We start from the raw sequence: 20,655 nt of genomic DNA on the forward strand, positions 1-20,655 counted from the left end.
TGTTCTTTATCTCCCCTAGCATCTCCCATATGGCTCTCGAGGCCTCTCCTCTGAGTGACTTATTAACTTGATTGAAAACTGAGAGCAGGTGGAGCAAAAGAAAAAAAGGCTCAAGGACGCCTCCTTGGTGTCAATGTTCATATTTGTCTTTCACATGACAAGACCAAAGGCGTGACATACTCCTACACTGAGTTTAATAAATTACACATACACCTGTAAATGTATGTGCTGATGTTTCAAAGACGAACTAACTTTATTTATTCTAGTTTCTTTATTTATTTTCTTTTTTTACCTATTCGCTGCCCTATTATGCTGAGTCATAAAAAAGTAAAAAAAATCAAATTTCCCCTATAGTGAACAATATGTGCTGGTCTGGTAATGCGTTGCAGACAATGTGAGGGGACTCTGTAGAAACTGAAAGGGGCCGCAAATGATTCTAATGCTGAAAAAACATTGCTGTCAGAAATGGGATTCGAACCCATGCCTCCAGGGGAGACTGCGACCTGAGAAAGGGTCAATAATCCAGCTTTATAACTGGGCAACAGCCCTACTCCAGGAGTGATATCCAAATAAGGCAATATACGCCACGCAACACGTGACTGTGACTCCCCTTCATTGAGAGACGCTAGTAGACGTCACAATTTCTATAGTCAGCGGTTCGAATCCCATGTATGTACAAAGCATTTAAAAACATAAAAAGTTTCCCATTTGTATTCAGGCAGCTAAAAATACATTTATGATTGCAAAATAGGCGGATTTTTCTCTCTTTTTCTCCTTTTCCTCCCTCTTTCTCTCTTGTTTTCTTCCCCCTTCTTCCCCCTCTCAGACGGATGAATGTTCCCCAGCTTAAAATGTAAAAACCCCATCAAACGATCTGCGCAGAGAATTGGTAAGAGGATTTACTGTTTGAGTCAGATAATTTAATTTTAAAGGTTTCCTCAATGCAATTCTCATCAAAACCTACAGAGAAACTTTTCACTTAGACTATCACATAAAATATGTAACATTTGGATTGCACAATTTTGTACAGATATTCATGATAGTGATGACTAGTTTCCTTTAATTTCACCGTGAGTTTAACATCTTTGGTTTGAGTGAAATATCTCAACGAATCTTGTAGGCTACATTCATGATCTAAATGAATCTCTGTTGTTGTTCAGTAGGTGGCGCCATTGAACCAAAAATGTAATTATCAACCTCATAAATATACAAGTAGGAAAAACTACCCAGCCCCGCCTCTGTTTTCTATCACGTCCTCAGTCAGGATTTAAATAGCTGTTCACCAGCAGTAACTGGTATTGAGCTGAGAACCATTGATCAGTGAGAATGAGTGGCAGAGGAAAGGGAGGGAAAGGACTCGGTAAAGGAGGCGCAAAGCGTCACCGGAAGGTTCTCCGTGATAACATCCAGGGGATCACCAAGCCCGCTATCCGCCGTCTGGCTCGCCGTGGTGGAGTGAAGCGGATCTCCGGCCTGATCTACGAGGAGACCCGTGGTGTGTTGAAGGTCTTCCTGGAGAACGTGATCCGTGATGCCGTCACCTACACCGAGCACGCCAAGAGAAAGACGGTGACCGCCATGGATGTGGTGTATGCTCTCAAGAGGCAGGGACGCACTCTGTACGGCTTCGGAGGTTAAACACATCCCGTCTGTTCTCCACTCCAAAGGCCCTTTTCAGGGCCGCATAAACACTCTGAAAAGGCTTTTTCCTTCCGTCTAGTTTTCATACAGGGTTTAGAATGGTATCTGGTGATACATAAACCCATGAACAAAGTCTCAAATGGATGTGAAATATTAAGATAAGTATTGGTGCTTCACCCTTCGTGTGTAAGGCGACACTTGGACCAAATGTTGGAATTTACATTAATTGTTTTTTGGTTTTACCATAAACCAGAAGTGTTGTACAGGTGGATATGTTGCAAAAATGTTTTTTGTTACACTGACAATATTTAGAATAACAATATATTTATATATATTTTGTGGTTGGGAACAGTACAGACTATTCCCACACTCTAAATTGATGTACTGTGTGGCTTTCAACAATAAACCAGACACTACTTCTCCTGCTCACATCCAGCTCTATGAATCAGAATTTAATTCAAATCAGGTTCCACACTAACCTGCTTTTGAGTCATCTGTATAGCCCCTCTGCTGTTGTGTCTGACAGAAATATCCCTCCATAAAACACATTTGTGATGAAGCAATGATGCATGAATTAAACTTCTGACAGAAAAGGAGCTGTTGGACTTTTATAACAGAGCTAACAAAAGATTAGCACCAAGTGTAGCAGCCTACTGTCCAAGGTGCTGGTTCTCTGAAGCCAGAACTGACAGTATTTGCTCTTCATATGGGCTATCTAAGCTGATGTATAACTGTAATGCTCCTCCTTTGTAGTGGAATATAGACACTAACACTGTTTCTCTATTCTGAGTAGGATCAATACAGTGCACACATGTGCTCCTAGCTCCTTTTATTGGTTTGCTGGAAGATGACACAACTTCCATTACTGATTATTAAATGTTCAACAATGGGCCAACACTGACATGTAACAAGTTAATTTTAGAAAGGCTCAGTCTGAAGGAAGAGAAGGTGACAAATGTGTAAAAAAGTGTTTAGGATTGTTGAACAGCTGACAGAGCTGATAGCACACAGACAGGCTTCCACAGATTGATTGATCATGAATATATTTATATTGACCCTCTGTTACATAGCATGTGTGATAAATGGAAATATATTTTTTAATTGTAATATTGTTTTGTATTATATTAAACTGCTGCCCCAGTGATACAAAACATAAAAACTGTAAGACCCAGGGTGGACGTAATTCATATTAAAGTTTTCACTTTGAAACAACTCCAATATCTGAAACAGAAGCATATTGAACTTGTCTGAATGATTTGATCTTAGTAGCCTAATAGTAATACTGTTTATTGACACGTTGGATAAAAATAAAACTGAACTGCTGTGTTGCTCAGAGATTGTTTAAGGTCCAACAGTCCTGAACAGAATATTGAAGAGGTTCTCTTTTTACAACTAATATATCAAAGAAACAGTTTAACAATCAAATGAAGCCATTTATTTTATTTGTCAGTGTGTTAGATCAGTAATAATAATATTAATAGAGTATAATTAACCAGCCTTCAGCAGAGGACATGTTCTCAGACAGAGCAGCTCTGACAGGAAGTCCAGCTAACTGCACCACGAGCCTCGGCCATCATCAGTGTGTTTGCTGCTAGCAGAATAACTTCAGTTTATTATAAACTCATCAGCAGCAGATGTTTGATTTTACACAGAGTCTCTGAACAAACATGTGGAGCAGCTGGAAAACGGCTTTTGGTGGAGATCTGGTGCGTTTTTAATCATTTTAGGAGAGAAATGAGTGTGAAAAGTGTCTGAGCAGTGCTGGTGACGGCGGTGAATCTGTGAGGTTTGGAGGCTCCACAGAGAAAAAGCAGAGAGCATCAGAGCTCCTCATGACTAGAATATGAAGAGACACAAGTCCGCTAGCGGCTCCTTCACTCTCAGCCTTCAGGACTGGTCACACATTTAGTTTTCAGCCTTTAATCAGTGAAGAGAAAACACAAATAGCAGAGTTTCCACAGTGTCCAGAGGAGCCGCGGGCTGGTTGAGTCTCCACGGTTCTCATGGTGTGTTTAAGTGCAGCCTCCTGCTCCGGACTCTTCAACAGTCCCTCAGTGTCTCTGATCAGTGTGTGGAGGAACAAAGCTCAGAGGAACCATGGCAGAAGCAGAAGCAGCTCCCGCCGCCCCGGCCAAAGCAGCGAAGAAGAAGAAGAAGGTTTCCAAAGCGAGGCCGGCTGGTCCCAGCGTCAGAGACCTCATCGTTGCAGCAGTGGCCGCATGCAAGGAGCGGGGCGGCATGTCTCTGGCCGCCATCAAGAAGGCTCTGGCTGCCGGCGGATACGACGTGGACAAGAACAAGGTCCGCGTCAAGACCGCCATCAAAGCCCTGGTCCTTAAGGGGACTCTGAGCCAGACTAAAGGGACCGGGGCCTCCGGATCCTTCAAGATGAGCAAGAAGGCCGCCGAGCCCAAAGCCAAGAAGCCTGCAGCCAAGAAAGCTCCTGCTAAAGCCAAGAAAGCTCCTACTAAAGCCAAGAAACCCGCAGCGGCCAAGAAGACCAAGAAAGCGCCAGCTAAGAAACCCGCAGCAGCGAAGAAATCTCCCAAGAAGGCCAAGAAACCCGCAAAGAGCCCCAAGAAGGCCACCAAGCCCAGCAAGAGCCCCAAGAAGGTGGCAGCCAAAAAGCCTGCAGCCAAGAAATCCCCTGCGAAGAAAGCTGCTGCTAAACCCAAAGCCAAGAAGGCAGCACCCAAGAAGAAGTGAGCTCTCGTCACTCTCATCACCCAAAGGCTCTTCTAAGAGCCACCACATCTTCATAAAGAGCTGCTTCTTATTTATTATTCTCATCAACATCACTGCAACTATTTACATTTAGAACTTTAATGATTAAAGATGAGGGAAAACAGAGCAAATGTACCAATATTTCGTTTCATATAGTTATTATACAAGTATGGCATTTATTTAAAGATACTATTTGTATTTCAGGTGACATTAATTGACAAAGGACATACTTATAGACACATCACAATAAAGCCAGCCAAGAGACATTTAGTAATTTTGTTGCAACATGTGCTTTTGAAGTCCATTATCCTCTTGTATTTAGCAGAGGTTTTTCCATCTCATTTATGCCATATTTGCTATTTCTAAACACCAAAGTCTAAAATGTCCCTCAGTGATAGATAACAATGAAGTTTAATTAGGGATCATAGCTTTGAGTCATTTTTAATTTTAAAATAATGGAAATCGAGTAAACTACTAAAGTGGCGTTGGTCATAGCAGGATGTGTAACAGAGCTACCTTATTTCACACTAGATAACTTTCCTTAACGAAAATATAGGTCAATTATCACCGTCATCTGTTTCAATCACTTAATGCACACTTACAAATTTAGAATAGTTTAAACAGTAATTGTTAAAAATACACCAGAAATGACTGGACTAAGGTGCTTTATTAGGCTACAATTTGAGTTTTGTTATTCAACTACTCCCATACTGTGGCAATGATAGCCAGTGTCTCACAATATACTTACATTGCATTTGTATTGATCATAAATGATTTAATACATTTATGCACAGGGAAAGGTTTTCATTTTCGTAGTATTTCACTACGCTGCAGCAATAGGAGACAACGTCCACATAATACAACAGCTTATTTTGCATTTACAGTTTGTTATTAAGTGTTGATTAAAACCGACAATTGTAGGCCTACTAGAAGAATGAGAACAGGGGAACTCCTCTAGATGCAGTGTGTGGCTCTTAAAAGAGCCTTTGTGTTGTAGCTGGTGGAGCAGCAGCAGTCTACTTGGAGCTGGTGTACTTGGTGACGGCCTTGGTGCCCTCAGACACGGCGTGCTTGGCCAGCTCCCCGGGCAGCAGCAGGCGGACGGCGGTCTGGATCTCCCTGGACGTGATGGTGGAGCGTTTGTTGTAGTGAGCCAGACGGGAGGCCTCACCGGCGATGCGCTCAAAGATGTCGCTGACAAACGAGTTCATGATGCCCATGGCCTTGGAGGAGATGCCGGTGTCGGGGTGGACCTGCTTCAGCACCTTGTACACGTAGATGGCGTAGCTCTCCTTCCTAGTCCTTCTCCTCTTCTTGCCGGACTTGCTGACGCTCTTAGACACGGCTTTCTTGGAGCCCTTCTTGGGCGCTTTCACGGTGGTCTCAGGCATGATTCAACTGGATCAGAAGAGATCTCTGACTGTAGTCAGGTCTATTTATACCCACTCCATGCTAAACTCAATGTGCTGTTGCTGGCAGAGGATTGGTTGCTTTCTGAGTGAGACTGAGCATGCGCCACACAAGTGACCGTTATGTTTTCTTCATCCCTCTCAGATAAAATCAGTTGATTTGATGAAACGATGCATGCTGAATTTAAACAATATATGAAAGATGAGCTTCAAATGGAAGTTAGATAGAGCAAGCCGGCAGATGTTTAATGAGAAATAACCAGGATTCGATGGCTTGACTGTGAGGTTTTTATTATTATTATTATTATTATTATTATTATTATTATTATTATTATTATTATTATTATTATTATTTTTGAATAATATTAGAGAGAGGCTTTACAATGTCTTTTTAAAATGTCTTATCCTCAACCCAAACAAGGACAAACTTCTATTGGAAAAGCCGATTATAAAAGGTAGAAGCACACAATCACATCAGGCTGACATCTACATGTTTAATTATCAACATTTAAGTGACAGTTTTGTGTTTTCAATTTTAAATACGTGTCTCAAGCCATTAGACATTCATTCCAGTGTTTCACTTCTTCTCCAAAACTCTTGGAGTAAAGTTGTTTTATAGAGACATATTTCTATAGCCCTGAACCCTGGACTGACTTCTCCATACAAAGCTCTACATGGGATTAATCCAAAATGATTCATTTCAATTTCTAGTTATTGTCAGTAATAATCCCGTACAAAGATTTACAATATGTCAAAATAAGAGTTTGCACATGACAAAAGATGTCAATGCTTTAAAAAAATCAGTCATCGTAGAAAAAAAAACGTCATAAAATTTCAGTTCAGCTATCTAACTTGTCAGGATTAGCCCTAAATAATATATATATATATATATATATATATATATATATATAAAGATACACAGAACTATTCTAATAGGTTAATCAGAGAGAACTATTTGGGAATAAGTAACGACTCACTTTAAATATAACTTGTCTCAAGACGGTTTTCAGAATCATATGTTCACCTTTTATCTAGACGCTCATTAGAGTTGGTGATGTAAACAGGAGAAACATCTCTTTCTTTATCACAGATCTTCAATGAGCCGTTTTGGGGCTGGTTTCTCCTCTTCTCTCCAAATTGTCACACTTGGCCCCAAATATTAAATTACTTCCAATTCCCATTTGAATAGATTCCATGGTATCAATATTATATTTAAGATAAACAAAATATACAAAAAACACATTTATAATTAATAATTTGAAGGGTTCATTCTTCAATGTTTTATTTACATGTAGACCATTTGTGTGGTTGTTCATTCAAGTTAAACAGAAATGGAAAACGTCTCCCTATCAGCGTTTTGTTTGGCTCTTAAAAGAGCCTTTGTGGGGCTGTTTCCAGCAGGGAGGGTCTCCAGCTTTACTTCTTGGCGGCCTTCTCGGTCTTCTTGGGCAGCAGAACAGCCTGGATGTTGGGCAGCACGCCGCCCTGAGCGATGGTGACTCCACCCAGCAGCTTGTTGAGCTCCTCGTCGTTGCGGACAGCCAGCTGCAGGTGACGGGGGATGATCCGGGTCTTCTTGTTGTCGCGGGCAGCGTTTCCAGCCAGCTCCAGGATCTCAGCGGTCAGGTACTCCAGCACAGCCGCCAGGTAGACGGGGGCGCCAGCTCCCACACGCTGCGCATAGTTTCCTTTACGCAGCAGCCTGTGGACACGACCGACCGGGAACTGGAGCCCGGCCCGAGAGGAGCGGGTCTTGGCCTTAGCTCTGGCTTTGCCTCCGGTTTTGCCTCTTCCGCTCATTTTTTGATGCTTTCTAGAGTTTTGACTCAAAGAAACTGTGGCCCCTGTGGACAGACCCCTCCTTTATATATCCGCAGAGCGCGTGGGGCGGTCCTGAAGCGGCCAGCTCTGCTTTTTGGCGGACTTTTTGAAATGATTTCCCCCCCAATAGGGCAGCGGAGCTCCGGGTGGGGGTCGCTGCTCTGGGCGGCGCTGAGCTCCAGGAGGAGCCCCTCACCAATCAGGAGCCGGAGGTCTGAAGCAGCGTCACATTTCACAGCCGGTCCCACAGTTTAAGAGCAGCGAGTCTCTGCAGTCAGCTCCACATTTCTCCTGATCAGAGAGAGAAGAAGTCATGGCACGAACCAAGCAGACCGCCCGTAAATCCACCGGAGGCAAAGCCCCCAGGAAGCAGCTGGCCACCAAGGCTGCCCGTAAGAGCGCCCCGGCCACCGGCGGCGTGAAGAAGCCTCACCGTTACAGGCCCGGTACCGTGGCTCTGAGAGAGATCCGTCGCTACCAGAAATCCACCGAGCTGCTGATCCGCAAGCTGCCCTTCCAGCGCCTGGTCCGAGAAATCGCTCAGGACTTCAAGACCGACCTGCGCTTCCAGAGCTCCGCTGTCATGGCTCTGCAGGAGTCCAGCGAGGCTTACCTGGTCGGCCTCTTCGAGGACACCAACCTGTGCGCCATCCACGCCAAGAGGGTCACCATCATGCCCAAAGACATCCAGCTGGCCCGGCGCATCCGCGGAGAGCGCGCTTAGACTGTTTCCTGCTCTTTAACAAACCACAACGGCTCTTTTAAGAGCCACCTCACTCTCAGCTCCAGGGCTCCTTCCTCTGCTCACTTTCACCAACCTAATCACTTAATATTTATATTTTTTTTTTTTTTCTCAATACAAACAATGACACGCATCAAAACCACCCTTTTGTCACCAGAAGTTCTGAGTTTTACTTATGTGGAATATGTAAATCTTGGTCTACTTGATGGATTGCCAAACAGGGTTTTAACAGACATTGATTTTTTTTTTAAAAATAAGGATTCAGAAGCAATAACATGTGGTTTTTCAGTGAAATATTTCAACAATCTCAATGAGTAAAACTGCCACTCATCAGGCTGGATCTGGTATCTGCAGCCTTATATTGTTTAGAGGAAAAAAAACACAAACTGTGTGGAGCTGTCCACGGTGCTGAAAGTGCTGAACATTTGCTTCTCCAAGAGCAAACATGACACCATGATGATGATGATATAAAATCATATTTCAAAGGCCCTGAGTACCCACACAGGTGTTTTTCTGAATGATTTTTGACTCCGGTCAAAGAGGTGCCAGAGCTTTGATGGGAATTTATGTGTCAGAAATCTCCATCTACAAATAAGAAATGTTTTTCAGTCACAAACATCAAAATCAAATCAAATCCTCTTATGTGAAAAATATTTCAGGTGTATATTAGTGTTATCTGTCGCAATAAGGCAAGTCTGATAGTTGTGGGATTTGAACCCACGTGTCCAGGGGAGACTGCGACCTGAACACAGCACATTATTTTAACTTATTTTTACTTTTGTTCCTCATATACATCTCTGATATCTACTAGCCACCATAGCATAAATGTAAATGGACTCCAACATTACTCTGTGCAGAATATTCAGTCAGTATGAATGTCCTGAGGCGGAGAGCTGACTCAGATCCTTACGGCAATATAGAGGGAAAGCTGCTTGTCAAACCAGTGTAAAAGCCTACAGTGAAACAGAATCATAATTCTGTCTGTAATATTACAATAAAAAATGTTACTTTCACTCACCATGTCACAACAGCATTCACAAAAAAATATTGCATTCATGGTCTTTACAGGATGAAATCTACTGCCACTATAGTCTCCTGACCAGAGAGACTTTCACTGATCACATGAAATATGAGACATCTGGGATGCAACACAATGTTGTAGGACAGATATTGAGACTAGTGAGTGTCCTTGAACGCCACATTGAGTTTAACATTTGCGGTTTGAGTGAAATTTTGTCCATTCATGATCTTAATGAACTTCTGTTCAGTAGGTGGCGCTATTGAACCAAAAATGTAATCATCAACTTCATGAATAGTCAAGTAGAAAAAAACAGGCCCTGCCTCTGTTTTCTATCACGTCACATCTATTGTGGTTGCAATGTGTGAGATGGCCCTTTGGTTCAGTTCTGTGACTCTGGGTGTTGGGAGTCCCATGATTCTGTCAGCGGTGTTGGTGATGTGTGTGAGTTTGGCCCAGTTGGTGACAGTCAACATGTTGAAGCAGCAGGAGCAGCAGCAGGATGTGAGGATGGGCTGGATGATGCTTCGGTGTAGAAGGAGAAGATGAGAGGAAACATACAGTGAAGATGTTGGTTGAAACCAAGTTTATTGGTACAGCTGACAAAGGATCAGATGTGCTCAACATGGCTCTGTGAAAAAATACTGAATACTGAAACTGAGTTGTTGAGATCAGACTGGGACATCTCTAGTTGATTTATTTTCTACTATACGTCCTCAGTGAAGAGGTAGGCACGGAGTTCTTCCTCAGCAGTGCTGTCGTCTTCGCTGACTTGGATCTTCCTCTGAACAGGAATGCATCTAGGCAGGAGCTTTCTTCCACTCTAAGGAGCAACAAAAGGTGGTCCAGGTTGGTTTGTTTCTGTAACGACTCTGACTGCATGTTCAAGTAGTTTTTACGGGGGTCCCAAGAACAGCACCCTATTTCACATTATTGGGCTGCACTATACTCCAACACCTTTCCTCTATTATATATGAAGTTAAGACTGCTATTTAAATGAATGTGGCAATGATTTATTAATACTAAATGTTGATGTGCACTACAATGTTTATTAATAGAAACCTGATAAAAAAACATTCATGCTTTGGCATAAAACGTAGGTATTTGTTTTAGAGAGAAAGACTCACTTTTTTGTGGGGGTCACACTGTGATCGCTTTCTGCACTTCTCCATCATTTCTCTCTGCTTCTCTCTCTCCAGTCTCAGCTTTTCTTCCAGCAGCCTGGAACATGATACAGCAGGCAGGAGAGAATATAACATGCTCTATATCCAGAGCTCCTTACATTACCATAGGTTTACACTGCACAGAGCAGTCTCCAAACTAAAAGTACACTCTTCTCCTTACTGCCATTGTGGCTCCAAACTAAAAACATTATTACCCAGATATTAGAAACTAGAAATAACAGACCAACTGTCTTTAGCTTAACACTTTGTTCTCTACTTCTTTAGTCCTATTACCTTCGTGAGAGCAGGTAGCCCGTGAAGAAACATTACAGGAAAAAAGAAAAAGCTGCACTGTAATATAAAAGATGAATTTTCTAACACCTTTAAACTGGACTCCTACTGTCAGACACAAACCTGTGTTTCCTTTTACTGTCCTTGATCTGCCTCAGTGCCTTCAACACGTCCTCAGGCATCTTCTCAATTTGCTGGAGCAGTGAATACATCCGGTACTCAAAGATGGACAGCTTCTCTAAGGCGGTGAGGTTGGTCAGGCGCCTATCCACGCAGCAGCTATACACATCTGTCACCTTCACATCCAGAGCATCCAACATCACATCCTGTAAGCAGGAGAGGAGGTTAGCCTGGCTAACACCAGACTATTCTCAAATGAGATCTAGTCTGGAAACCAGCCATTCATTTCTCCGTAGAGGAGGCGTGGTTTACGATCCTCCGGAGCCGTTTATTGGGCGCTTAGAATGTCTATCAAAGCGTCTGTAGGTAGCTCTTAGCCAATCAGATCAGTTATACCAGATGACGTATGTAGAGCAACAGAGATGGATGTTTGTTGTGTCTGTGAGAGAGTGTTGCTGCTGCTTTGCTTCTCCAGTTCTCACTTTCTGGAAGATTTATTTTCATGCTTTATTCCCCCTCATGTCATTTAGCCACACACATCCACTGATTTTATGGGCAATAAACAAGCTGCTGCGGGTCTCTGGGGGCTACGAGCCGGGGGACAGCGGAGCCCCCAGAGACCTTTCGCCTTTCAACTTTCGCTCTAAACTATTTAAAACACCATCTACAGCTAAAGAGAGTTTCGCGTCTGCAGCAGCCATGTTGGATCCGTAAGAAAACTACAAGCTTCCGTCTGCCGAGTAGTACGCATCATCGTCCTGCCGTCCCTCCCCGCTCTGTGATTGGATCCTAAAACAGGGCTAAGAAACCTCTCTGGTTTCCAGACTGCCTGGAGGTTCGAAATTAAATTTGAGCGCGCAAGGCAGTCTGGGTATACCAGGCTAAGAGGAGGTGGTGGGACAGATGGAAGGGGTGGAGAGGAGAAAGGAGGAAACATCTGTCAGCCTCCAGACAGATGAGGAGTCTGTTATCTGCATATTGTTTGTTGGCTTGTAACTGGCAGTGGCTGACAGCGTTAGTGGTTGTGGAACATTTAATAATATGTGACACGAGGCTACAGTGTGTTTTCTCTCTCTCCACTCTGCGCTGGAGGTTTGAAGCTTTCTTGTAAGTAGTTGTGAGGGGTTCTCACACCTGCCACTCATTTATGCTGCTGGGCTTACACCAAAAGATTTTCGGTCCCAAATCTTTTTCTCAAGTCTTTTCCAAATATTTTCAAAGTCTTCTGATGTATAGTAGGTAGCATTAGAACGTTACCACACGCCCAATGCTCCCTATACATCAGAAGACTTTGAAAAGATTAGGAAAAGTCTCCCGGAAAACTACCAGCTCACATCTAAAGACAAGCGTTTAGAGTTTTTAGTCTCACACTGAGATTTTAGACAGACTGTAAATCTTTCAGGGTCACTATTTACAAGATTACAACTAGATTCTTTAAGCATTTTTTCCTACCATGCAATTTTTTCCCCCATCATGCTCTTAGTAAAAACTTACAAATGGAGGAGAAGCAGCTTTTGTCTCCAGCTGCTCTAGTGTGTGACTCAGTGGTTTGTGTTGAAGACAACAAAAGAAGAGAAGATGCTCCTCACAAAGCTGAAAAAGGGTTTCTGTTTTTCTCACATGAAAAGTTGACTATTTTACAGTAATTATAGAAGAAAGGAAGAATAAAGGAAAGGAACATTTAGAAATGAATTCATGATATACATTTATGTCCTATTTAATTATAAGTATTATTATAATTATATTTATCAGCTCTATCAACTTTCATTTAGTTAATCATATATTAATCATCCATTATTTATTACTTATTTATGTAGGCTATATATTTATTTATAAGTTGTAACTGGGTCTCCTTACTGTTACTCTTTACTAAGAAACAGCACCCCCAAAAATCTAAATAAAAAAAAAAAAATCTAAAACTAGCATTATTGTGATGTTCCTTTTTCCTGTGTTAGTGGTTTTACTGGCCGGTCTGGAACCGGGGACCTTTCCCCCGCTCATCTATTGGTTGAGATAATATCTAACAGGTTTGATATGATCCAAACCCAGGACTAGGAAAAGACTGACATGAAACAGAGCAGATTACTACCTTAAACTGAACCATGGAGATGACGGGAGCACTGTGACTCCAGTAAGACTCCTAGATTTACTAAAGACTTTCAGTTTCTAGTCTGGGACTGGGGGAATGGTTTGGTGTAAGCCCAGCATTAGTCAGCTTAAGTCTTTTCAGGGCAGTAATAGACATTTATGGCACAATCTCTGACATGCATAATGCGCCTTCTCTATTGTCCAACATGCAGCTTCTCATATGTTCAACATTCCTGCTCAACTGAAAATAAAAATAATAAATGTATGTAAACCTGGCCCCGGTTCAAGCCCAAGGAAAACTGGAAAAAAATACTAAAAAATAGACAATTAAAGCTCAACATGAACTCTGGGTGTTAAGTGCAGATTTCAGATCTAAAGGGTAATGTTAAATGAAAATAAATGTAGCTAATCGTACAGTTCAAACTGCTTCCTCACCTGGTCCGTTGCTTTTAATGAGTCATAGAGCTGAACCTTCCTTTGGAGATTTGCAACTCTCTCCTTCTCTTGATCCAGTCTGTCCTTCATGTCATTTACCTGCATTGTCATCTTCCTATCCTCCTCCTCACTAATCACAGAGGAGGATCAGCATTGGATGAGATATCTGCCACAAGCTGTCTACAGTCTTTTGTTCTGTCTAATGTCTAATGTCTTGTTGTGTGTTGTGGTTGTGGGCCTGCTTTGTCGGCAGGTTTTTTGCATGTTATAATTTCTATTTGTCATTTGTATTTACATTATGCTGTGTCCTGTACTAATGGTCTTGATTAAAATGAGCCTTATGGATAAATTGGTTGCTTACTTTTTCTTCAAGGTCGTCTCTTTAGCCTGCCGGAGCTTCTCCACTGTCTTATCTGCCCTGGTAGAGTGATCGATCAGGGACAAGGTCTGAGCTGTCAGCTCCATCCTCACATCCAGCAGCTGCTGGGGGTCGGAGAAGTAAAGCTCCGACTTCTCCTGCAGGAGGGGCACACTGCAAGCTCTGAGAATTAAACAGTTGAGATAAAAAGAGAGTGCTTCAGGAAAACTGACATATCAACAAAAAGGAAATGTAGTGACAATGTGAAATAGGACAGGACAACATGGTTGTGTGTTGGTGTCTACTGACAGTGTGTGGCTGTGGGCGGAGGACATGGTGGGCTCTCTGATGGAAGGCAGCTCTCTACCTGGACTGGACTTCACACCTGTGAGCATGTTATCATTCACATCACTGCCAGCACTATTCATATGTTGCACACTTGGACACAAAAAGGGATTTCCAGGCGTGCATAAGTTCAAAAATAAAGTTTACTTGGGTTTGGTTTCCTCTGCACGTATACACAAGCACAATAGCATGATGCTGCTCACTGTTTTCATTTTTTATCTCACATGCACGGTCTTCTTGACTCTTCTCCAGGACCCCTGTGCTGCCCACAGTGCCTGTATAAACTTCATTTATAGACACGCTAACTTTACCTGATCAAAACTAGCTTCTAATGTGAAAGGACATAGTGCATGAGTTGATTAAATTAAATATTACAAAAATAAAATCAGGAACAAATTAATTAAATTCAGAGAATAAAATAGTACATTAACATTATAATGGGGGGTGTACTCTTTTAACTGTTCATTAACATGACTAATAGTACTATGGGTCCCACACATACCTGCACGTCTGCTGCATCACTCTCACGATTTTTTAAAATGAAGTACAATGCTAAAATGATGGAGTGCTCTTTTAAGGGATTCCCAAATCTCTTGCACAAAGAGTTTTATTAATTAATTTTGGAACAGTTATCTCAGTTATTGGGGCAACATGAAACTGGTCAGACCAGGTTTGATTTATCTCCCTAAACCCCACAACCTGCTGGTGGGTTTGAAAGGATTGGAAACCAAAAAAAAAAAGATTACAACATTTATCATCAACAGAAAGTCCAAAACTAGAAATGATTGAATTAAATATCCAAAGGTTCTTGAAAGCATCATATGTGTGCAACGCTTGTTATGTTATGAATGCCATAAACCACCTGACTGAGACCATCTGTCATGTGACAAAAATCAAGTGCAACTTCAACTGAACTGCAGACACAGAGCAGAGAGGATAGGATAGGAAAATATTAAATAAATAAATTAAATAAATCACAGAAATTCCACCTAAGTTGTTGTCTTTGTTATTTGAGCATTTTTTAACTGTGTTAAAGTGCACAAAATAAATTCTCCCTACGTAGAGGTGCAGGACATATATTGTAGTGAAACAATAGGCCACAGTGATATCAGTATCAGGGTCAATTAACAATAATTTCTTTGGCAGATATAATCAATTTCATACAGATTGACTGGGTTTTATACTTACCCTGCTTAGTGTCTCCATCAGACTGGACTTTAGCCTCCTGAGCCTCACGCCACTCTGGAGGCGACAGCTTATACAGAATGTTGTAGTATCTCTTATATTCAGTCAGCTCATACTGACGCGTGGTGGCTTCCCTATGAAGAAGAGAGGCGAGGCTTTGATCCATGTTTAAATCACATTAATGGACAACATGGAGAATATGCACATACTGTATTTTTGTTAAAGTTATAATTTGATCATACTTCTTACCTCTTTAAAGCCTTTTTAGCTTCGTTCAAGGTCTCAATTGCAGAAATGTTCTCTCGTTTGGACTTGTTTGCTTTTTCAAAACTGAAAACGGCGAGAAGATTGCAATTATAACAATATTGGAAAAGAAAATATTTAATCCAGTCTTAATGTATAAATCCAAGTATTCCACTAAAGCTTACAGTATTCTGTCTTCTGCAGACTTCTCCTCAGTCGTCTTGAGTGACTTCTCAAGGATCCAATTCTCTTTCTTTAGGATCTCTATAAGAAGTTTCAGACTTTTCTGCTGTTCTCTCATAGCTTTGTTAATTGTTCTAATTTCTGACCGTTTCTCCATTAGATATATCTGAGAATGAAAGAAAGGAGGATTGTGGATAATTAAAGAGAGGGAACTAAACCCAGATATAGAAGTAGAAAAAAGATCAAAGTTCAACATGATATGTCTTTGTCATCATGGTATTAACTGAGTTTACTTTATCTTCGAGCAAGCCCATGTTTGCAAGGCTAGTTTGACATAGTGGGAGATATCATTATTTGCTTTCTTGTTGAGATTCGAGTTAATCAGAAGCCTTCAGTGACTGAAGTCACAAGAACTATCTCCTACTAACACCTCAAAGACTAAGGAAATGATCAGAGATTTCCTCAGGTTCAAGCCCCCCTTCAGCCAGAGAATACCTGTGGGGTGGACATGGAGGTGGTGCCAAGTTCTAAGTATCTAGGTGTATACCTGGATAATAAGTTGGACTGGTCCCTAAACACAGACACTCTCTAAAAAGGGGCGGAGCTCCTCTTTTTCTTCTCTCAGCTCAGATCTCTGGACATGTGTAGTGAGATGCTGCAGATGTTTTATCAGTCTGTGGTGGTAGTGTGTTGTTTTATGCTGCAGTCTGCTGGGGAGGCAGCATCACACACACAGAGATGATCAGACTGGTCTAAAGAGCTGGTTCTGGTCTAAAGAGCTGGTTCTGGTCTAAAGAGCTGGTTCTGGTCTATAGAGCTGGTTCTGGTCTAAAGAGCTGGTTCTGGTCAACAGAGCTGGTTCTGGTCTACAGAGCTGGTTCTGGTCTAAAGAGCTGGTTCTGGTCTATAGAGCTGGTTCTGGTCTAAAGAGCTGGTTCTGGTCAACAGAGCTGGTTCTGGTCTACAGAGCTGGTTCTGGTCTAAAGAGCTGGTTCTGGTCTATAGAGCTGGTTCTGGTCTACAGAGCTGGTTCTGTGGTTGGAGCCACTGGAGGAGGTGGTGGAGAGGTGACCTGTCAACATGTTGGAGGCCATCCCGAAATACCAGATCATCTGCTACACAAAACCTTTATGGAGCAAAACAACAGCGGTGGACGGCTCCTCTCTCTCTGCTGAAGGACGGAGAGATTCAAAAGATCCTTCTCTCCTATTATTATTATTATTATTATTATTCTCTCCTACAGCCATCCGGCTGTCTCATTCTAACAGAGACTCTAACAGACTAACTGAATTTACTCTCAGGGATAAATAAAGTATTTATTTATTTTTTGATACCACTCAAATATGTGTCTGTTAAATATGAAGCTTAATCCAGCAGCTGCTTAGCTTAGCGGGTAACAGGGAGGGAACAGCTAGCCGACTCTGTACATAGGTAGTAAAAATCCACCTTGGACCAAAAGTTTTGTATTACAGAAAGTCTCTGCTGGTTTCCTGACTCTGAAAAGTCACTTCGCTGCCCAAGATATCGTCACATAACGCCCTGCAAAACCACTTGGTGTTTCCACCTGCTTCCAGTCTTTATGCTAAACTAAACAGACAGACAGACAGATATAATGTATTTTTTTCTGCAACAAAGTGATTTAGTCAATTTCCCAATATTCAGCAGTGTTTTTCCATAGGAAGATCTGATCTACTAACAGCGGTGGAGAAACAACAGACTTATGTGGCAGCTTGATATTTTACAAACATTGAAATCCCTTTTTGCCATCCGTCTAATCATTTTTGAAATGGAGTCTGACTTATTTCTATCAGCTGATATTGGTCCATCATAGACATATCTGCACCACTATGAAATTTCTTTTTACAGGTCTTGTAATGCAGAAAATGATGCTTGGATGATTTAGAAATGGTCCCATATATATTAATTACTACAATTTGTATTAATTATTTATTTAAATAGTTAAGATAGTGGTATTTTAGTAGAGATTTGTTCTCCCGAGCTGCACTGAGGACAGATATGTCAGAAACATGTCTTAATTGAGAGACCTCTAGCTGCAGAAAATTACACACTGCACAAAGAAATTTGCAGCAATCTGAAGGTTTCTCTGATCTGTTCTCCACCTCACCAGACCTTCTGACACATCCACTCAGTCTGAGCAGCGCTGGTCACTGTGCTTGTATGTTGCCATTAAAATAAGACCCTTTAAGTCAGGGATTCCCAAAGTGTGGTGCATGCACCCCTGGGGGTGCGCAAGATGAAAAATGTAATGGCGGTCTGATAATAACACAATTACATTTTTTCCCCCACACAATAAAGAAGTGTAAATTAACATTTCCTTTGTAAAATCAAAAACTGTAATATTAATTAATAAATAAATGCAGGCTATTCAAAATGCACTTCATCTTCAAATGAAGCGTAGAAGAAGTTATCTTCTTCCATTTTTCCAACCTGTGTTATGATTGATGATTATGATGATGATACGATTATGACGGGTTGTTTAGCTCCACGCTCATTTAAACTTGCTGCAATTTTTGTTCAACGCGGCTCAAAATATTATAACATTTTCCCCAACTTATGAGCTGTCTGCCTCTGATCCTGAGCCTGTCATCATCCTCTTTGCTCTTATAAGTGGAAGCTTCAACATAACTTTGTTGCATTATATTGAAACTGTGTTCAGGTTAATTCAAATGCGAGAGCGCATTGTTGTGATGGTGATTATTTTATTATATGTGTTCTCATTTGAGCATGATTAAACATGCCGCCTTTAATATGGCTATAAAAAAGCTTATTGCATTTTGTTTTTTTTGAAGGTGTGGGGGTTTCGGGGTGCGTCAACCCGGTTGGGACATAGAAGGGGGTGCACGGCTAAAAACGTTTGGGAACCGCTGCTTTAAGTCAATTACCTCTAAAAGGACTCTCTCCCGATCAATGTCTTCTTTCCTGCTGGTCCTCACAGTCACTAGGAACAGAGGACAGATAATTGAAGGTACACCAGAGTAAACCATCCTTTCAAGCCAAAAGTAGAACATTTGTTACATGTTACATGCTTTGACTCTCTGCTGTGTCTCTCCCACCTTGTTCCACCAGGGAGATCCTCTGGACACGTTGTTTCCTCTGCTCTTTCTCCATCACAGCCACTATAGAGATGCTATCACTGTCCGGAGCTTTGAACTGGCTCTGTCGCGTCTCCTCCGCCTCAATTCTACTCGCACATTCAATGAAGAATAAAAAAAATTAAAAACAAAAATTAATTGAATGCATAGTTTCCTACAGCCGTATAGTTTACTCTCACATTTGCCCACTTGGTCAGTGTCAGGATAACGTTAGCTAGCTAATAATGACGCTTAACGTTAGTGACGTTAGCTTGGAAAATAACAAGGTCCATGCAGCGTAATAGTATATTTTATAGTCTATGGTAATAGCTAGCTAATGTTGTGACCGACAGTTTTCATTTTGTTATCAATAAAGAGCAAACATAATGCATACATACCTGCCGTTAGCCTAACTCAACTTACAGCTTTATCACATCTGATACAACCGTTGGACTTACCTCAGTCTGTGAGTGTAGTCATGGTAACTATCTTAAAAAAACCTTAACGGCACCAATTTATTTGTTTTTTAAATAACAACAAACACGTGTTCTACGGCCTCCTTTGATATGCTAAGGGACCTATTAGTTACTCATAAAAGGTTATTTGAATGTATGGGGCCGAGCCAAACAGGCTAATATTAGGATTATAATGCTTGTACAGTTCATGTTTTTGAAAAATGACCTGCACGCTGATTCCAGTTTATTCCATGCGAAAATGTGGCAAAGGGTGAAGAAAAGTAATATCATATTTTTCTTAAAATTAATACACTGAGTGTTTATTTCCTGAATTCTGAGCATTTTGGGGTAAATTTCCAACGAATGAGACGTGGTGCATTCACGGTCCCATCAGCAGGTCGGAGCTTTCACTGATCATGTGAAATAACTGCCACACAGTTTGGTACAGACATTCATATTGTAGATGCTGAGGGACTCCTGATGAGTTTAGAGACTTTGCCTCCAAACACATTTGTGGTTTTGAATGAAATAGCCCAACTCTCTTGTTGTTCAGTAGGTGGCACGCCAAAGCAGATGAACAGGCCCCGCCTCTGTTTTCTATCACGTCCTCAGTCAGGATTTAATTCGCTGTTCACCAGCAGTAACTGTTATTATATTATATTATATATTAATATATGTGTATATATATATATATATATATATATATGTATAAAACCCCAGACAGCTCTTCTACAACCAACCTATCCATCAGCAAAGAAATACAAAAACACAAGCCACAAGTCCAACTGCAAAAACTGGTCCACATGCGAAACGGCAACCTCCTCATCTTCCCTAAGGACATTCCCTCCCTCAACAGTCTTCTGTCACCATGGCCCGAAGGAGCATTCAAGGGAGCACACTTCACCTGCAGACTAGCACGCAAACAAGGCACTAAAACCCCATCTGACACCCCTGTAAAACTGCTCGTCATCAAAGGCATCAACACCAACATCACAGAAGCACAAGTGAAAGACGAACTGGAAAACCAAGGCATCCAAATCACCAGACTACACAGAATCATCAGCAGAAATACTCAGCAGCCAACCACATTCATCAAAATCCACCTAACCAACCCAGAGCAAGCTGCCGGCCTTCTCCACGAAGGATTCTACATGGACCTATTTCAGTACCGTGTGGAGAAGGCACGGCCCCCGCCTAACACCAAACAATGCTTCAAATGTCAACAGTTCAATCATATATCCATCAACTGCAATAACCCGGTGGTCTGCCTGAGATGTGGAGAAAATCACCATCATAAAACCTGCACCAAAGAAAAACACAAAGCCAAGTGTGCCAACTGCTC

At 41.6% G+C, this 20,655-nt stretch overlaps 6 protein-coding genes across 6 annotated transcripts; 3 read left to right on the plus strand and 3 right to left on the minus strand.

Annotated features, from left to right (window-relative positions):
* The first annotated feature begins 1,320 nt into the window (after nucleotides 1-1,320).
* Nucleotides 1,321-2,199, plus strand: LOC131973305 (histone H4). Its single transcript, XM_059335273.1, has one exon. The coding sequence runs from the start codon at nucleotides 1,327-1,329 to the stop codon at nucleotides 1,636-1,638; it is 312 nt and encodes a 103-aa protein (XP_059191256.1). The 5' UTR covers nucleotides 1,321-1,326; the 3' UTR covers nucleotides 1,639-2,199.
* A 1,539-nt stretch (nucleotides 2,200-3,738) lies between these two features.
* On the plus strand, nucleotides 3,739-4,347 carry LOC131973281 (histone H1-like). Its single transcript, XM_059335242.1, has one exon. It carries the CDS (start codon nucleotides 3,739-3,741, stop codon nucleotides 4,345-4,347), a length of 609 nt encoding a protein of 202 aa, XP_059191225.1.
* A 192-nt stretch (nucleotides 4,348-4,539) lies between these two features.
* LOC131973299 (histone H2B 1/2) lies at nucleotides 4,540-5,766 on the minus strand. Its single transcript, XM_059335266.1, has one exon. The coding sequence runs from the start codon at nucleotides 5,754-5,756 to the stop codon at nucleotides 5,382-5,384; it is 375 nt and encodes a 124-aa protein (XP_059191249.1). The 5' UTR covers nucleotides 5,757-5,766; the 3' UTR covers nucleotides 4,540-5,381.
* Nucleotides 5,767-7,039: 1,273 nt separating this feature from the next.
* Nucleotides 7,040-7,659, minus strand: LOC131973297 (histone H2A). The gene has a single exon (XM_059335263.1). The coding sequence runs from the start codon at nucleotides 7,572-7,574 to the stop codon at nucleotides 7,191-7,193; it is 384 nt and encodes a 127-aa protein (XP_059191246.1). The 5' UTR covers nucleotides 7,575-7,659; the 3' UTR covers nucleotides 7,040-7,190.
* A 50-nt stretch (nucleotides 7,660-7,709) lies between these two features.
* On the plus strand, nucleotides 7,710-8,580 carry LOC131973289 (histone H3). Its single transcript, XM_059335254.1, has one exon. It carries the CDS (start codon nucleotides 7,909-7,911, stop codon nucleotides 8,317-8,319), a length of 411 nt encoding a protein of 136 aa, XP_059191237.1. The 5' UTR covers nucleotides 7,710-7,908; the 3' UTR covers nucleotides 8,320-8,580.
* Nucleotides 8,581-9,926: 1,346 nt separating this feature from the next.
* On the minus strand, nucleotides 9,927-19,524 carry LOC131973275 (cilia- and flagella-associated protein 100-like). The gene is made up of 12 exons (XM_059335234.1): nucleotides 19,317-19,524; nucleotides 18,841-18,968; nucleotides 18,670-18,725; nucleotides 15,769-15,932; nucleotides 15,590-15,670; nucleotides 15,344-15,474; nucleotides 14,120-14,195; nucleotides 13,814-13,993; nucleotides 13,453-13,582; nucleotides 10,933-11,135; nucleotides 10,483-10,576; nucleotides 9,927-10,178 (listed from the first exon to the last, which is right to left on the minus strand). The coding sequence occupies exons 2-12, from the start codon at nucleotides 18,893-18,895 to the stop codon at nucleotides 10,062-10,064; spliced, it is 1,287 nt and encodes a 428-aa protein (XP_059191217.1). The 5' UTR covers nucleotides 18,896-18,968; nucleotides 19,317-19,524; the 3' UTR covers nucleotides 9,927-10,061.
* Nucleotides 19,525-20,655: the final 1,131 nt, after the last annotated feature.

The sequence above is a fragment of the Centropristis striata genome, chromosome 6 (genome assembly GCF_030273125.1).
Source record: "Centropristis striata isolate RG_2023a ecotype Rhode Island chromosome 6, C.striata_1.0, whole genome shotgun sequence".
Taxonomy (NCBI): Eukaryota; Metazoa; Chordata; class Actinopteri; order Perciformes; family Serranidae; genus Centropristis; species Centropristis striata.

Excerpts from the sequence above, each read along its gene's own strand:
- LOC131973305 (XM_059335273.1), top strand. The coding sequence starts at position 1,327 with ATGAGTGGCAGAGGAAAGGGAGGGAAAGGACTCGGTAAAGGAGGCGCA.
- LOC131973281 (XM_059335242.1), top strand. The coding sequence starts at position 3,739 with ATGGCAGAAGCAGAAGCAGCTCCCGCCGCCCCGGCCAAAGCAGCGAAG.
- LOC131973299 (XM_059335266.1), bottom strand. The coding sequence starts at position 5,756 with ATGCCTGAGACCACCGTGAAAGCGCCCAAGAAGGGCTCCAAGAAAGCC.
- LOC131973297 (XM_059335263.1), bottom strand. The coding sequence starts at position 7,574 with ATGAGCGGAAGAGGCAAAACCGGAGGCAAAGCCAGAGCTAAGGCCAAG.
- LOC131973289 (XM_059335254.1), top strand. The coding sequence starts at position 7,909 with ATGGCACGAACCAAGCAGACCGCCCGTAAATCCACCGGAGGCAAAGCC.
- LOC131973275 (XM_059335234.1), bottom strand. The coding sequence starts at position 18,895 with ATGGAGAAAGAGCAGAGGAAACAACGTGTCCAGAGGATCTCCCTGGTG. Across the intron at positions 18,726-18,840 it reads GATCTCCCTGGTGGAACAAG|TGACTGTGAGGACCAGCAGG; the intron begins GTGGGAGAGACA and ends CTCTGTTCCTAG. Across the intron at positions 11,136-13,452 it reads CATTAAAAGCAACGGACCAG|GATGTGATGTTGGATGCTCT; the intron begins GTGAGGAAGCAG and ends TCCTGCTTACAG.